Raw genomic sequence first — 19,229 nt, forward strand, 5'->3', positions numbered from 1 at the left:
TGAACCGCGGTTCACGGTTCGGTCACAGTTCCTGTGTAGTGTTGCACTGTTGCCTGTGTCACTGTGTGCTGTGTACGTGTGCTTGCCAATCAAACAAAATAATAAAAAAAAACTTCTATTTTTTTTATAATATAATGGAAAAGAGAATCTTAATATTAATTTAATTAAAAATTTGAAATAATTTTTATGATAGTTGACATTTAGTTTAAAATTAAAAAATAAAATATATAATATCGAGTGTATTAAAATATAAACTTTTTTATTTCGTTTTAAATTATAAAATTTTATGTTAAGATATTATATTTTCTTAGCATATATATCCAAATATATTATGTAATCAAATTTTCCCCTTTTTTTAATCAATTTAATTAAATGAAATTTAAGTTAAAAATGGATGATAAAACTAGGATAAAACGAAAGAAACCGTGAACCGTGGTCCACGGTTCGGTCACGGTTCCAAGTTGCCTGCCTTGCCAGTTGCCATTAAAGTTAAAGTTACAAATTTTTCATCAAAATAATTAAAAATATACCATTATAAATTAATAAAATAATTAAATTATACGGTTCACGGTTCGGTACGGGCGGTTACAGGTTCGACGGTTTTACGGTTTAAACGAGACGGTTTGAATGAATTCCAACGGTTCCGGGCCGGTTACGGTTCGGTTTTATATTTGATAACCCGTATTCGGCCCGTGTTGAGTGACGATTTGGTCGGTTTTGAACCGAACCGTATTTAGACGGTTCCGGGGCAGTTAAAAAGACGGTTCGGTTCCGGTCGGACCGGACGGTTTGGCCACCTCTAGTTACATGAGCTTTACACATTTTTATAGTATAGACAGCTGATAGTCAGTTTACATGCAAAAGCACCTGGCCCACAATTCCACGTCATGTTAAATATATAGCGCAAATTTTCTTAAAATATAAATCACAAATTAAATTATATATATATATATATATATATATATATATATATATTTAAATCACATCGATATATAGCACAATGCTATGCAATTGATCGTTCACAAACGAAAAAAATACAATGAATTAAGATTAAAAAGAAGCTCACTTATTGATGGGAGAAATCAAATTAAAAAGAGAAGTATGATGTAGAATCATGAGTGGTGTATTCAATTATGTGCGATGACTTCTAAAACCAAAAAGTAGACTAATATGAAGGACTTTTATAGTTTATATTTAAGCAATTGTTTATATATATATTTATTTATCATATATATATATATATATTTCAAAAAATAAATAGATTTTAATAACATTCGGGAACCGTATAATATTAGTTGATTACAACTTGATGAAAATAAAAAGGTGTTAAAGGAAAGATTTGGACATGTGCAACAATGTATTCAAACTGCTACGAGAAAAGAAAATATGTAGGTGTCCAATTAATTAATCTACCATATCCCATACTAACTTATCTGACCATTACAGGCATTTTACGAAGATATAGATAGTGTATATTGTGCAGTTCCATCTCCCATTTCATAAACTATCTAGTTATATTGTTCACTGGTTGCAAACTTGTCATTGGAACGAAGATATCAAGATAATATGAATTGCATGATGGATATAAAAGTGTTCCACCTATGTTCTAGTGATGTCTTAAAACATCAATAAGTGTTTTATTTTCAAGCTACTATTATGTTTGTCCTAAACCATTTTCATCAAGAAAATATTAGTTTCCTTCTATTTCAATAAATCTTTGCTGTCATCTTTTCTCTTCCTTTCAAAATTCAAATATATTATTATTTTAATAATAAGAGACAATTATAAGACATGTTGTTGAAGTTCATGTGTCCTAAATCATTGAACACTATTATTTAATATATTTATAAGACATTTGTTAGTACATTGTTGTACTTGCACTTTTAGGAGGTTGAAACGGAGCTGTAGAAACACTGTGGATCTAATACCCATGAAGGAATTAGTCCAGTATCAGTTCACTTTTTGACGAGAAAAGGGTTGATATGTTCTGCTGCAGAAATTAAACTCAAGTGATTTCACAGTCTTTTGTAGAAAAAACTTGCAGTTTTCCAAGACATTTGCTCTACAGGAAATTATAGAGTAAAACTAAACGTAACGGTAATTGATTATGTCTATATCAATTCGACCTGTAGATAATGTTGCTGCTAAGTTTGTTAACCCAAACCTATTTGGTAAGAAATACTTGGCCTTGGCCAGATCATAGATTATACAAAATTATGTTATACTTGAAAATGACTCAACCTGGTAAGTTATGTCGAGATTCAAGGTCTTTTAGAACTTAATGATGCATACTGCAATTGTACATATATACTTCATTCAAGTACTCATCATGAAATTTGCCTTAACTTGAGCACTTCAATATTGGTCTTGTTAACTCAACCGCGAGGAAATGCAACTTTGCTAGTGTAGTGTTTTTCATTTTTTGTGCTGATATATCTCTTCTTTTGACCTTTCAGCATGGAAAGGATTCTTGAACGATACGATAGGTATTCAACAGCAGAAAGACAACTTGTTGCAACTGATACTATATCACAGGTAACAAATTTACGAGGGAGCAGCAGCTCAGAATAATCAGAAACTTCCCATTTGAGCGAAGAAATCTTTGGAAATTGTTTACATAACACTAGTTAGCCATAACACGATGGAGAAAATCTATTATCTAATATTTCTTATTTTAAGCTATACTCCAGATTCATCTAAATATTTTGTCATTCAGGGAAGCTGGACTTTGGAACATGCAAAGCTCAAGGCAAGGATAGAAGTTCTGCAGCGAAACCAAAAGTAACACCCCCCCTCCTCCACCTCATTTTGTGGAAATTCAAGTAAACAATGATACATATAACAAAGTTGCCGTTTTATGCCAGACATTACATGGGAGAAGACCTAGATTCTTTGAGTCTCAAAGAGCTTCAGAATTTGGAGAGCCAGCTCGATTCAGCTCTAAAAAACTTGAGGTCAAGAAAGGTGAAAGTTTTACTTATTTAACCCATAATAAGTTACTTTGAAACTTGGTTATAGCCAATAATCTAGTATATATATTTCCTATTTACAGAATCAGATGATGTTCGAGTCGATTTCTCAACTCCAGAAGAGGGTAAGACACTCCATCACTAACTTGTATTCCTTGGGCAACTTAAAAAGGGAAGTGCACAACTTGGTACCTACGTGAGTCTTGATTGTTTAGTTATCATGCATGAAGTAGAGAATCTGATGAGTTTATATTGCTAAATGTATGGCAGGACAAGGTTTTGCAGGAACAAAATAACATACTATCAAAGAAGGTGGCATAATTTATGATAATTTTTAATATAATTACACAATATAGAAGCCACAACTCACAAGTTGATGTGCATACATATATTTATATATTTGTAGGTCAAGAGTAAGGAGAAAGAGGTAGCCCAACCCCACACTCAGGAGCAACAAAACCAAGAGAGTTCATCCAGCGTTCTGCCTATGTCACTGGAACCCTTGAATATCACCAGGTTACTAGTCTGCCCCGAGCTAATAAGATGATATACTCGCTAATGCTTGAATCTACTTCGTATAACTAATCAATGATGGTCAGAATATTAAATATAAATAAAATTATTAATATTAACTATGTAGAAGAAGCTTCAAAAACTTTGATGGTCTCAATATTTTATAAGATTACTACATTCTAATTAAAAAAAAATTAGAAAGTTAAGACTATTAATACATCTCCACCTTCTTAATTTTAAATAATGAATCTAATTATTTCAATATAATATATGTGTGTAGTTGTACTATAGAAAATACACCTTAACAAAATAACAAAAAATACCATCACTATATCTTATTTATCAGAAGAAATAATTTATTAAGATTGTAATTATATAATTAAACACAATTTTAAATTTAATATATGAAATTTAATAATTTCATATATTAAATTTAATTGATATTTAATTATATAATTACAATCTTAACAAATATTTTTTATGAAAAACAAAATGATCTCTTCTTCGAAGATCTTCTCCCTCAAGTGTACCTAGGGCTGGCAAATAAATAATTATTATTTTAATAAATAATAATAAATTATTATTATTTTAATTAAAGTAAATTAATTTTTATTAAATTAAATAATTTTTTATTAAATTTCACTAATAAATATCATAAAAAATAATATAAATATATATAATAATTAATTATATATTAATTATCAGGTAACTCAAATTCGACCCGAAAATGACCCGTTTTTTCTGGGTTGATTTTAGATCAATTCAAATTCGACCCGAACCCGAAAAACTCTAACCTGAATGTCGGGTCGGGTATAGTATTATCACTTCTAAGTGCAACCCGAGAACGACTAGACTCACATGTTGTCTTAAGTATGTAGACTCAAATGTTGTCTTAAACAATATGAATATTACACTCCGATTTAATCATCAAATTTATCTAGTATATTACTCCCTGCATCCCAAATTAGATGAACTTTTCGGAAAAAATTTTTATCCCAAAATAAATGAGCTCCTCTCTTTTCAATGCATATTTATCAACTATTTTCCATCCTTACCCTCTCTAATTTATCATTCCAATATACCACTAGCTAATATACAATAAGAAATCAATACAATAAATATGGGCAAAGATGGAAAAAGAAACAAAGATTTAATACTCCTTAATATGTGTGAAATGAGCAAAAGGCTCATCTAAATTGAGATAGAGGGAGTACACGTTCAGTTCAACTAACACTGCAACCAACTAACACTAAAACCAGATCATCAATATTTATGCACTACCTACAATAATCAACAATACTACATACAAATCACTGAATTCTTAAAAATATCAAAACAATTTATAACACAAATCATTATTTTTTGAAGCGAATATCACTAAAGCATCGAGCTGAATCATTGATTCTTATAAATATATCAACATTTATATCAAATTTTAACAATGTTAAAATCCACAACTGAACTCTAATCATTCCAGAGTTTGAGAGGTCGTCAAAATAGATCGGCTAGGGGATCAAGGGAAATGATGACATTGAGATGGATGGGTGGTAATGACAGGTGTGCTAGAGATGAAAGTGGGATTGCTCATAAAAATGAACGTGAAATTAGTAGATAGTTTAAAGCAAGAAGCTTTTAATTTGTAAGTAAGAGGTGATTTGTATTTTATCACTAACATATACTCTCTCTGTCCCATTTAATTCTATACGTTTCTTTTTAACTGCTCGACACGCATTTCAATGCTCTTATAAAATATAGTTCCGTAACTTATTTTCGAGATTTTTTTTTTTTGTATAAAAATATAACATCCAAACTTTAATTCAGAAAAGAAAAATTTTAAAAATAGATTACACAACTACGCTTTATAGGAGCATTAAACTCCGTGCCGCGTCCCCGTCCCCCAATGTATACTACTCAGGGGGACGGAGGGAGTATATGGGTAGCACTCCATAGCATACCCTCTTATATGGAGTTACGTAGCACATCTTTATAAATATATACATAATATATATATTTTTTATGAAATGTAATTGCAAATCTTGATTATTAAATCGAAAACGAAGTTATACAATTTTTTTTATTCCAAAGATCATCTATAATTATGCAATATCTGAACATGATTCTATAACAGAATAATAATCATCCAGAATTATTCTGTTGTAGAATTAGTTTCGAAAATATAATTTTATAATCAAATTTTAAGTGTTAAATTACTTAAAATAGATTTATTTTATAGTATTTTATATTAGAATCACGTTTTATATGTAATCTATAACAGAATTTATAATAAAATTGATGATTTATAGTGGCGCACTATGTAACTCCATATAAGGAGTCCTTCTCTGGAATGTTGGCCTACATATATATTTATATTTATACACGTATATTTATACATGTATATATAAACAACTAACACACATATATATATGTTCTCAAATCTAATTTAGCAGATTAAATATTAAGAGTTTATTTCGACAATCTATAAAAATATATATAATTTAAATAAATAAAATATAAAGTGCTTATGTTATTTTAACATTAGTCTATATATAAATTATTTTGACCATCTATAAAAATATATAAACATTTTTTTGTTAAAGTCTATAAATAAAATTTTAACTTGCTCTCAATATTCGTCGAACAACTACATATTATAAATTTATCATATTAAATAATATATTTTTTATAAAAAAATCAAAATAATAATATATTTTTAAAATATATTTTTAAAATATATTTTAATTATTAAAACCAGATTTAACATTAGTTTATATTATTTAAACCTACTATGTACCGGAAGGGGAAACATTCAGTCGACTCGCTCTAAAACCAGACGGTACCGAATAGACTGAAAATCAAAATTTCATTTGTTTTCTCTAAATAGAACCGGACCGAAATTTTATTATGGACCGAACCGAAATAATTTGGTTCGGTCTGGTCCGGACCAAAGTAACTTAATTTTTGGAAAAAAATATTTATATTATAAGTAAAATAAAAAACATGAATTATTCAAAAAAAATAATATTAACCAATAACTGCCACTTGGCCTAATTAAATTTAAATATTATAATTATAACATATAAGATATATTTAAATTTATATTATATATTGAATATATTAAATTGCAAACTAACAGTATTTAACATTTGATAAGATGCAGTAATATACCCCAAGGCAGAGGCAATATTGTTGGAGATACTGAAGAGACATCTCAGCAACAAAATCAAACCAACACAACAATGCCAGCTTGGATGCTTTCATAGTGTGGCTATCGGGAAAGAAGATGTCATATATATATTCACACATATATGTCATCAATGCCATACATACACACTGGTATATACTCTCTCGGTACATATATTTCAAAACAGAAGAGTGAGTATGTCCTAAATCATAGGTGATTCTATGTGTACCATCATCTTTTTGGGTCTTGTTTGTGTTTTTATTTGGAAGACTGGAGTACAAATTTTAACTTCCCTTGCTAAGTCTAGTCTTGTCTGCATTACAATTTCAAAGTCCTAGACATTTTGTGCATATGGTTTGAGTTGTTTTTATGTATAACATGTTTCGTGGAGTGCTCAGTTATGTACATAATGGTATAGGTTAAATCTAATGAATTTTGTTCTAACTTTGGTAAGACATTGTCTGTATCTTCAATTTTATTGAGGTGAGTTGTACTGCTTATATTATTTCGGGAATGAAATAAATCAATGATGGATGGTCCTGACTACATATTAGCAGCTGTCTGTCTTATTTTGGTTGAATATACTCCCTCCATTCCAAAATAATAGTCGTTTATAAAAAACATATTTCTAAATATTATTTTTCAAATTTTCTTTTTTTAATAAAAATAGGGATGTTAAACTTTTATTCTAGAAAAAGAAAAATTCAAAAATAATGTATAGAAGCATGTTTTTTTTACACCTTAAACTACGTGCACAAAGTCAAAACGACTATTATTTTGGAATGGAAGGAGATTAGGGTAATGCTCAAATTATTTTTTCAAAAATATTCCCAACTAGGTGATGGCCTCATGGGTAATTGGGGATCATTATATATGGGGGCTCATGTCTATTTAATGACTGATTTTCAATAGAAGAGGACACTTGAAATTTGGCCATTTTTTGGGATTCCATATGATTATTGTTTATATATTTCCAATTTCGAGTTTGTAGACATAAAAAATGTTTTGTGTATAATTATTTTCATAAATTTCTATAAACAGGAATGATTAATAATGATAATTTTTATATTTATATTAAAAATAAATTATTTTACAAAATATAAAAGTAGTTGAATAATGTAATATATAAATTGATTAGTTAATAAAAATATTTGGAAATTTGAGTTAGCGACAAATATTTGTTTTTTTTAAAATTACATTATTTAATACAAAGTTATTGTTACATAAAATTAAGTTTAAATTTGAAAACTAAAGACATTTTATAATGAAAACAAATAATACATGATGAAGACAAAAATAATATGGTTAAAATTTCAATAATAAAATATAACTGTGATTAAACTATCAAGGCTGATGTAATTTCTTACATAGTTTTAATGCTAAGCGGGAGCTAAATTTGTATCGATGGAAAATTAATCAACATAAATGTATATTGTTGAGATTAAGCCATTGCACATTTGCACCTACTTAATTTGATGACATTTTTTTGTAAGTAAATATTTAGTAATAAGGAGGCACGGCTATAAGAACCATACATATATAAGTCAAGCACCCTAACAAAGCAGCGCCTCAAAATCACTTCTTAGAAACAAAACATTACTTAAGTTAACGATTGAAATCACAGAAGACAGTTTATCCTAGATTATATTGCTACATATATGCCTTCCTCTAAATATCCACGTGAACATGAGGCAGCAAACACTGGGAGTATGTCTCACGAAAGACATATTCTGCAGGCTGCTGCAGCAGCAATGTTTTCTTAAAAAGCTTCTTCCATCCTGACCCTCTTTCAAGTTGTTACCAGCATCCACTTCAATGTCAAGAGCTGCCGCGCCTGATCCAAACCAAGCTCATCAATATTATTCAATACGATCCGATAGCAATTCCTCCACATCAAAGTGAACTGGTTCTGGTGCCCCTTGAGGATTAAAAATAAGAATTAATGCTTCTAAGTTGTCAGTTTCGAGAATAATCTTCTGATACTTGAGCTCTTTTGCCCGAACAAGATGAGCAAAAATTGCCCAAAGCTGATTCCCAAGCGGAGTCAATTCAGGTATGACTTAGATTGCTAGTGTTTGGGAGAACTAGCACAGTCTCGGTACACAGTATACTGCACCAATGCTAGTATGAGAACCTGCCATCCCGACGCCATCTGAAAAGGCCTTCCAAGAACCCTCAATAAAACCAACTAAACCCGGGTTACCAAACCATTCATTTAACACATGGAAAATGTTTCATACACAAAATTGGATGCAAAATCTTTCACAAAATGATATATGCTAAGTTTTGATTGGAATATATCTCCATATTCACATAAATAACACCAACTAAAACATTTCACCTCAATTGTGATGTTACTTTATGCGGAATTTTATATCCAATTTTGTGCATGTAGCAGTACTTCGATGACTTATGCATGATTGTGTTGGGCTTAAATTCCACAGTGTCTTCACCTTCCTTGAAACCTGATCATTACCTACACTCCAAGACCATGCCCTCGCTTTTGTGATTGACTCTATCTCTTGTAGACTTTGGTATTCGAGAATACACATTCATCTCTTAATAACCAGATTCGCCAGAAACTCGATATTACTCTTGCCCAAAGGCGGTGCCTTGTAAATTGTTTTAGCTGAGTCTCCACTTGATATTTGGTAAATAGCATGCATAAAGACGGACCAACAAGCTTTTGCAAGAGAGCACGACCAGAAGATGTGGTCAATGTCTTTTACATATATCATCCTCGAACATTCCTCTAATCTTGAGAAATTTTGCAATGGGAACATAATTGTGCAAAAGCGATCAAATAATAGCTTCACTTTAGGCGGTATTTTAAGTTTCCACGGTAACTAATACGAGTATTACGAGTTCAAGTGAGGATGATAAATCAAACAAATCAGAAGCTGTGTGTGCTTATGCTGGAGTACAAAAGTCACAGTACAAAAGATCCATTTACTTGGCTGTTAAGTCTCAAGTCAATGATATGTTGACTAATAGTGTTTGGTCTTAGTAAGTTTGTTAGTTAGTTAGACTCATCATTTCTGTATAAATACCTCAGAACAACTCTGTAACAACTCAACTTTCTTGAATGTATTTTCTTTCTTTTCCATATTCTTGCTTGACACGAATGGTTCTCTAAATCTATCATGGTATCAGAGCGGAACGACCTTGCGTCACCGCATCTCGCTGTTTCTTTGTCTTTGATTCTACTTTTGCTCTCGATTTCGATTACTCTGCAAGTTTCTCTTTGTGATCTTGCGATTACGAGCTTCGATTGAGATCGCTGCTGCAACGTAATCGTACGAAACCCTAGTTTTGTGATTTTGCTAAGTGCTTTCAATTGAGTAATTACTATACTCATCTGTTGATTTGCTGCTTGTTGTGACCTAAATCTATTGATTTGGAGTGATTTCTTGAGATTTGATTTGAGAATCATCATTATGACTAGAGCTAGTTTTGCGAATGTTGTTCAAGGTGTTCATGTAGAACATAATAATTCACATGGAGAACGAGGTGAATCCTCTCATGGAGAGCGTAATCATAGCGCTGATCCTCATTCTCTTGTTCTTGATAATACGCATCCATTATATTTGCATAATAATGAAAATCCATGCCTCATTTTAATTGCTAAGAAATTGACCGGTCCTGATAACTATGCTCCTTGGAGTCGTTCTATGCGAATTGCGTTGAATGCTCGAAATAAGTTTTGTCTTGTTAATGGTACATATGAGAAGCCTGATGATGATTCTACACTGTGTGTACAATGGGAGAGGGCAAATGACATGGTGATAACTTGGATCTTAAATTCAGTCACTGATGAAATAAGTGATGGTTTAAGCTATGTCACCACTGCACAAGAGATCTGGAATGAATTGTTTGAGAGATTTTCTAGTGTCAATGGACATCATATATTCCAAATTCTCAAAGATACACATAGCTTAGATCAGGGTACCAAATCTGTTGAGTCTTATTTTCATAAGCTGAAGAGTTTGTGGGATGAATATGTGGCTTTAGAACCTACTGTGACATGTGTTTGTGGAGCTCATAAGATTTTAGTTGAGAGAGATCAGAAACGTAAGCTACTTCAGTTTCTTATGGGTCTTCATGACAGTCATGCCAATGTTAGGGGCCAAATATTGATGATGAATCCACTTCCTACTGTTTCTCAAGCATATGCTTACGTTAAACAAGATGAGAGAGCTAGACAAGGGCCTCAATCCTGGCTTCCTGAGGCTACTCCTTTGATTAATTCAGTTGGTTCTACTGGTGCTGATAACTGCAAGAAATTCAGCCAGAACAAAGTGGCTCCTGCATCTGTGAACAGATCTACTATCAAATGTTCTTATTGTAACTTCAATGGTCACTCTAGGGAACAGTGTTATAAACTCATAGGGTATCCTCCTAATTGGAAGAAAAAGGATAAGTCAGTTGCTTCTAATCCTGCAAGTCAGTTCAGGAATCTTCCTAAAGCAAATGCTACTCATGTTGAGTCACCTACATCTGTTTCTCAGCTGGACCAACTGCAGCAGCAGATTAATCAACTTAGCTCTCTTATGACTTCCTTTGTTGGGCCAGGACAGATGCTGAAAAGTCCTGAAGAACACATGGCAGGTATGGTTGTGGCCTACTCCAATTCTCTTTTTACTTCTATAGGCCAAGACACATGGCTTATTGATACGGGTGCCACTGACCATATGTGTTGTTCATTACAATTGCTAACTGATATTATCAATTTAGCTTCTCCTGTTCATGTAGCCTTGCCTACAGGTTCCACTATTATGGTATGGTAACACAGGCTGGTACAGTCAAATTCAATGAGTCTTTTAAGCTTGAACATGTCTTATATGTTCCAACTTTTCACTACAATTTGTTGTCTGTTCCGAGGTGGACTAATGCTACAGGTGGTCATGTCTCTTTCACTACTGTTTCTTGCACATTTCAGGCCCAGAATAGCCTGCAGTCTCTAGCTACTGGCAAGTTGCAGGGTGGCCTTTATCATTTGGAGATTTTACCAGTTGCTTTTAGTAATGCTACTCTGTCCAAACGTCAATTGAGTGTGCTTTGGCATATGCGAATGGGCCATGTTTCAGCTCCTGTTTTGCTTCAGATTCCGTCCATTTCTGCACATATTAATGAAGAGTGCAACAAAACTTGTCCTATTTGCCCCGTTTCAAAACAAAGCAAATTGGCTTTTCCTGTAAGTGACTCTCATGCTCATACTGTATTTGAGCTTATCCATGTAGATTTGTGGTTGCAAATATTTTTTAACAATCGTGGATGATTGTTCTAGAGCTGTATGGACCTTTCTTTTACCTACTAAACAGCACGTTGGTTCTCAAATTAGTGCTTTTCTGATATATGTCAAGAATCATTTTCACACTAGTGTTAAAACTTTTCAATATGATCATGGTTCTGAGTTTACAAATAAGTTTGTTGTCTCGTTATTACGTGGTCATGGCATTGCTCAGCAATTATCTTGTGTTGCTACACCTGCCCAGAATGGCAGAGTTGAACGCAAACATAGACAATTATTGTCTATTGATCGTGCTTTGCGTTTTCAGTCAGGGCTGCCTATAGCTTTTTGGGGTGAGTGTATTTTAGCAGCTACTTGTCTAATCAACAAACTTCCCACTCCTGTGTTAGACAACAGAACCCCATTCGAAGTTCTTTTTAAGAAACCACCAGACTATTCTGATATTAAAGTATTCGGATGTGAGTGTTATGCCTCAGTTCATGGTCCAGATAAATTTGCATCATGTGCTGTTCGTTCAGTTTTTCTTGGATATTCTCATGGTATTAAAGGTTATAAGTTGCTCGACTTGACGACCAAACATCAGTTTGTATCCAGACACGTTGTATTTCATGAGACGGTGTTTTCGTTTCTTAACAACAGTAGTGATACTTCGTCTAATGATCCCTATTCATGGCATCATTGGTACAATTCGGATAGCAATTATGTTGCTCCAGTTTTACCTGTTGTTGAAACACCACAACAGTCTTCTCCTGTTACTCAACCTGCTGGGAACTTGGATTCTGTCGCTACTCAACATACTGATCATGACAGTCCACCTAGTCCCTCCAATGGTTGGTCTGATTTGCCTCCAGACGTTGATACTCTTGTTAACCTTGAGCCAGAAGTTCAGTTTCCCAATGTACGTCATTCTGACAGGTCAAGAGCTCGTCCAAAGTGGTGGCAAGATTATGATGTTTCTTCCAGTTCCACAGCCTCCAAATATCCAATTTCAAACTTTGTCTCTTGCTCTGCTTTTACCCCAGAATATAAAGCCTTTATGTCTAAAATCATTCCAGTTAAGGAACCTACTTCCTTTGCTAAAGCAATTTTAGACCCCAACTGGGTAATTGCAATGCAAAAGGAATTAGATGCGCTTGAGGCCAATAATACCTGGATTTTGGTCCCGTTACCTCCTGGCAAGAAAACAATTGGGTGTCGATGGGTATATAGAATCAAATACCTTCCCAATGGTGAAATTGATAGGTACAAAGCCCGATTGGTGGCTAAGGGGTACACACAAGAACTAGGAGTTGACTTTCACGATACTTTCGCACCTGTTGCCAAGGGTGTTTCAGTGAAAACAGTGTTTGCTATTGCTTCCTCTAAACAATGGAAGGTGTTCCAACTTGACATAAACAATGCTTTTCTACATGGCGATTTAGATGAAGACGTTTATATGGATATTCCTTTTGGTTATAAACTGCCCAGTTCTTCTTTTAATCTTGTTTGCAAGCTTCAGAAATCTATCTATGGTTTGCGACAGGCATCTCGGCAATGGAATGCAAAGCTGTCTATTTTCTTATTAGACTATGGTTTTACTCAGTCGCTTGCTGATTATTCCATGTTTATTCACAAACAAGGTTCGCTGTAAACTGTAGTTGTTGTGTATGTTGACGATATTTTGCTGACAGGTGATAATCTTGCTGTCATTTCTGATGTCAAGACTGCTCTACACTGTTAGTTTAGTATTAAAGACCTTGGTGAGGCCAAGTACTATTTGGGTATTGAGATTTCTCGAAATGATCAAGGCATTGCCTTAAGTCAGAAGAAGTTTATTCTTGATATGCTTCAATCTGTTAACTTGTTGGATTCTAAGCCATTATCTATTTCACTTGATCAGAATCTCAAGCTTTATGCAAGTGACAAATCTGGTCCTTTGCTTTCTAATCCTTCTGTGTACAAAAGCCTGGTTGGGAAAATGTTGTATCTCACATTTACTCGACCTGATATTAGCTTCACAGTCCATCTGCTTAGTCAATTTATTCAAGCCCCTCGTCAGAAACATTTGATTCTGTTTTACGGGTCTTAAGGTACTTGAAGTGCACAGCTGGACTTGGCTTGTTCTTTCCTGCTAAGCCTGCTTTAACCTTGACTGGTTACTGTGATAGTGACTGGGGTGGTTGCACTACCACTGGTCGCTCTGTCACTGGATACTGTATTTTTCTTGGACAAGCTCTGATTTCTTGGCAAGCAAAGAAGCAAACTGTGACTTCCATGAGTTCTGCTGAGGCAGAGTACCGGGCTTTAGCCACAATCACAACTGAAATTATGTGGTTAAAGTACTTGCTCTCAGATTTACAAATTCCAACCACAGTTGTTGTTCCAGTTTTCTGCGACAACCAAGCTGCTATAGACATTGCCACGAATCCTGTTCAGCATGCTCGTACTAAACACATTGAATTAGATTGTCATTTCGTGCGTGAGAAAGTTCATATGGGTGTTATTTCTCCCTTAAAGATTTCTACTAAATTGCAGTTGGCTGACATTTTTACTAAGAATCTGGGTGGTGTTGCTCATTGGTATATTTGTTCCAAGTTGGGTTTACACAATCCTTGTGTAATCACAACTTGTGGGGGGCGTAATACGAGTATTACGAGTTCAAGTGAGGATGATAAATCAAACAAATCAGAAGCTGTGTGTGCTTATGCTGGAGTACAGAAGTCATAGTACAAAAGATCCATTTACTTAGCTGTTAAGTCTCAAGTCAATGATATGTTGACTAATAGTGTTTGGTCTTAGTAAGTTTGTTAGTTAGTTAGACTCATCATTTCTGTATAAATACCTCAGAACAACTCTGTAACACCTCAACTTTCTTGAATGTATTTTCTTTCTTTTCCATATTCTTGCTTGACACGAATGGTTCTCTAAATCTATCAGTAACATCCTTTCTCCTTGCATTTGATATGAAGCGTCTAATGTATTAGTATAATTTATAACTAGCTGTTGTATTATATTTATCGCCATTAACCAACCATTTCAATTTATCTTCTCTGTCGCTCACCCGGATGTTTTTTAATGTTGAATTCAAAGAATTTGAATAGGAAGTTCAAAGAATTATGTATATGCAAAGTATTCCATCAAATGTCGAATATTTTTACTGATTTTAAACATATTACAAAATCATATAGACGTAATATGGATATTCAACTGAGGGTTAAAATCCGATTATAAATCATTTCTCGAGAATTGGTTAGAGAATCAGTAACATGCTCGAAGCGCATTAGACCTATTAGTACATACTATGTTACTTAGACTCGGGTACGGAGTGTCCGACACGACACATATCCGAGTGTCAGACTCGGCATCTTCAAAAATCAAGGACACGGGGACACTGTCCGGATTTTGGACACGGGTACGGGGACTCGGCGTAAATAAAATTAATTTTTATAATATAAAAGTATAGTTTTATAAATTATTTTTAATTTTTTTATTTTAAATATCAATTAAACATCGAATTTTTATTTGAAAACATAAAATCGTATAAATAGGTTACAAAACTATTATTTTAAATGTTAAAAAAAATACAGTTCAATTTATGACTAACATATAAACTGAATTGTTATTTGTAATAATTAATTAATAAAAAATATGTTTGCTTTGGAAAAAGAAAGATGCACATGATACACTGTAAGACTACTTTGACTTTAACGTTTTGTATACTATTTATTTGATGCACTCAACAACTACTTAATAGAGTATTAATATATGAGTCAGCTGTACTCCACTTCAATCTAGCAACCAGTATCGTCTTCTTCATCTCCTCCTTCTACATCTTCTGCATCTGTGTCTATTTTTTCACTTTTCTTCTCAAACCCATCAATCAGTACCTGAAACGAACCTTCGAAATTGAAGAATCATACGAGGGGAAACAAATTTTGAAACATCTTCGGTAATCTTTCCGGCGACGACGACGACGGCGAGTCCGTTTTCGCGATAGCGAATCCGCCCCATATCCCGCGTCGTGTCCCGTGTCGTGTCGGGTCGACACGGGTACGACGGCCGGCGGTGACGGGTCGGAGTAACACAGAGTACATATAGGGCTAAGCATTCGGTCGGTTCGGTACCGAACCGAAAGAACCGAAAACCGAAATTCTATTTTTTTCGGAACCGAACCGGACCGAATTTATCATATGGACCGAACCAGAACGAACCGAAATAATTCGGTTCGGTTCGGTTCTTTCCCTGGGAACCAAAATTTTTTAGCCAAAAAAATTAAAAGTCTAATAAAACTGAAACTCTTGAATGTTTGTCAAACACTTCTGTTACAAAACTTAAAAATCATCACAAATTCACAGTGGACTAATGAGCCTGTTTTGTTGTTCAGAAACAAAAAGCTAAAATAGAAATGAAGTCCCGAGTGCATACCAGTGCCACCAAAGGAAATCTTAAAACAAGCAAACCCAAACTGAGTATAAATCTAAAAACCACATCTCTGATTCTTGATTACAGATGCTTGATTACATATTCTTGATTCTTGAATCGTGAGTATAAATCGCGCTGCTGAGTTGGGGTTAACACTTAGAGAGTTAGGGTTTAGGCGGCTTGGGAGGGAATTGGGTGGGCTGAGTGCTGTGTCCGGTTAAAATGAGGTATATGATAACTGTATAAATTATAACATATATTATATTTATTAATTAATATAAATAGTTCGGTTCTTTCGGTCCGGAACCGAATTTTTCCCAAATGGACCGGACCGAACCGAAATTTTATTCGGTCCGGACCGAAAAACCGAATAAACCGAATTTCTGAGAAAAAAGGAACCGGACCGAATTTTCGCAATTCGGTTCGGTTCTTCGGTTCTGGTTCGGTTCTGCTCAGCCCTAAGTACATATGATATTATATTGTGAAATTGAAAATTGATTGTGATTATCCCAAAGGCAAGCATTTCGAAAAATATCCTAGAACGATATACCTCTTTAAAAGCTTATTGTAACATGAAAATAAAAATTAATCAACTTATATTACACAAAACATACTATCAGTTATCAGCTACAATTTTCAAATGCAAAATTTTGACTTAGCATTAAGATAATGGTGGACAATTTCGAGTATCGGGTCGGGTTGACGGTCGCTGGTCAGTTTTTTTACCCAACCCGAACCCGGTCCGAAATTTTGATGGGTCGGAATATTTAACCCGAACCCGACCGACTCTACCCGGGGTAACCCGAACCCAACCTGACCCATAATATTTATTACTAAAAATATTTTTTTAATAATAAATAAATGTCATTTAAATTCAAATAAATTATTTTTATTAAATTAAATAGTATTTTATTAAATTTAACTAATAGATATTACAAAAATAATATAAATCTATGTATTTTATATAAATATGTATGCTTTTCAAATTATATATTCATTTTCGGGTAATTTCAGTTCAATTTTGGGTAACCCGAATTCAACCCGAAAATGACCCTTTTTCGGGTTGATTTTGGGTCAACCGAATTCGGGATCAACCCGAACCCGAAAAACCTCCAACCCGAATTCGTTTTATGGTTCGAATTCGTGTCGGGTTATCAAGTTTGGGTCTGAAATTGTCAACCCTAATTAAGATTAACATATTCCTAACAGATATATTAATAATCAAGTGTATCCTTGTGTTTTATTAAAAAGCATCATTAATCATTATTATGACTATATATGTGGATGAATTGGATATTATTGGTACCGATGAAAATATTACTAATACTGCTAACTATTTGAAAAATGAGTTTAAAATGAAAAATCTCTGAAAAACAAGATTTTGTTTCAATATATAGGTTGATCACTTATCTTCAGACATTTTTATCATCAATCAAACTACGTACATTCATGAACTTGGATAATATTGAAATATTCGCTCATGCAATAATATGACGTATAATTTTACAAATTCACTATCAACGTCAACATTCGAGAGACTTACAATACAATATCAGAATGCGAAAACAAAAAGACTTGCTATAACAAGATGTCAAATGTAAGACATTTTATTCAGGAAGAGCCACTTCCTTCCTTCATCAAGATTTTATCTCACTAGGTTTTCTTGTAGGATTTTAACAAGATAATTAATCTTTATAATAACTCATATTGTCAGTTGACAATGAATGAGGAGTACTCCCTCCGTCCCCTTTTATATGTCCATTTTGCATTTCAAGTAGTCAAATTGACCAATTTTTGACTAAACATTACAAATTATCTACTCATTATTTTTAAAATCTGAAAGTTGCATATTAAAATAAACTAAATATACTTTCTATTGATATAATTTTTATTATTTTTCTCAATTATTTGATACATGTAAAGTTCAGTCAAAATAAAGTCAATTTGACTGGTCAAAAGTCAAAATGAACATGTAAAAGGAGACGAAGGAAGTATTATATTATTTGTATATATATAAAGTGATTGTCAAAACTCTTGAAGGGAAGTCTTGCAAAACCAATTCAAAAAGATATAAACAGGAAGACTTACAAAACTTATCGAGAAAGATTTATGAAACTTACTTCTAAAATAGAGATGACAAAATAATTTAATTTGAAACAAAATCTGAAATCCTAGATTTTGGATTTACCGAACTCAATATATTAAACTTCACATTTAGTGATAACGGGCCCATCGGCAATGAAGTACTTCACCAAGAAGAGTTGGTGAAGAGTTTAGATCATGTTCATCATCCCTCTCGGTCAAAGATTACGTAATCTTTGGCTTTAAGGGTAGACAACTAGACATATATAATTAACGGAAAAAACGGTGATGCAGATATCTCGGGGGAGGAGATCAACAAGTCTTAGGTCATTAAAATTATAAATAAAAATCAATGATTAAATCAGGTCCAATTCACATGTGCGGATGTGCACAGGTACATTTTCATTTAAATGACGTTTTATCGAATTGTTTAGAATTTCAACGAGAAGAGAAATATGAAAAAATTTTAAGGCAGGGTTTAAGATATTAAAAAGAAAAAAAAATTGAACCGGATCATGACGATGATATCAAGGAGATTGTCAGGCAGAGGTGAGAATTCCAAAATGGGAGTCCCGCTGATTTCAGAGAGAGCTTGGATATCGAAGAAATTTGCAAAGGCAGAAGGAACAAGTAAAAAACAAAATTCGGGAGACAATTACAATCTGGAAGTCCCTGCCCCCAAGCTTAAGCATTGGTGGGTTCACTGAATACAAGGTTACTAGGTTAGGTGGGTCAACTCGTACAAAAACCGTAGTATCAAATGAGTTCAACACTGCTGTACTAGTTAAAAAAAAGTGAAGCCCAACCATGTTCAAGTAACACCAATTAAACA

At 33.4% G+C, this 19,229-nt stretch overlaps 1 protein-coding gene across 4 annotated transcripts in view; it reads left to right on the forward strand.

Annotated features, from left to right (window-relative positions):
* Window positions 1-7,163, forward strand: part of LOC108210486 (truncated transcription factor CAULIFLOWER A) — a 9,098-nt gene extending 1,935 nt beyond the window's left edge. For 2 of the 4 annotated variants that reach the window (XM_017381798.2, XM_064090689.1), the window contains exons 2-8: window positions 2,457-2,535; window positions 2,717-2,781; window positions 2,865-2,964; window positions 3,053-3,094; window positions 3,240-3,281; window positions 3,376-3,485; window positions 6,634-7,163. In XM_017381798.2, coding sequence (XP_017237287.1) covers window positions 2,457-2,535; window positions 2,717-2,781; window positions 2,865-2,964; window positions 3,053-3,094; window positions 3,240-3,281; window positions 3,376-3,485; window positions 6,634-6,742 — 547 coding nt within the window. In that variant the 3' untranslated portion in view covers window positions 6,743-7,163. Of the gene's footprint in view, window positions 2,098-2,456; window positions 2,536-2,716; window positions 2,782-2,864; window positions 2,965-3,052; window positions 3,095-3,239; window positions 3,282-3,375; window positions 3,486-6,633 lie in introns of all 4 variants that reach the window. The other 2 variants (XM_064090690.1, XM_064090688.1) reach the window with 2 other exon arrangements.
* The last annotated feature ends 12,066 nt before the right edge of the window (window positions 7,164-19,229 follow it).

Source organism: Daucus carota, chromosome 3, assembly GCF_001625215.2.
Source record: "Daucus carota subsp. sativus chromosome 3, DH1 v3.0, whole genome shotgun sequence".
Taxonomy (NCBI): domain Eukaryota; kingdom Viridiplantae; phylum Streptophyta; class Magnoliopsida; order Apiales; family Apiaceae; genus Daucus; species Daucus carota.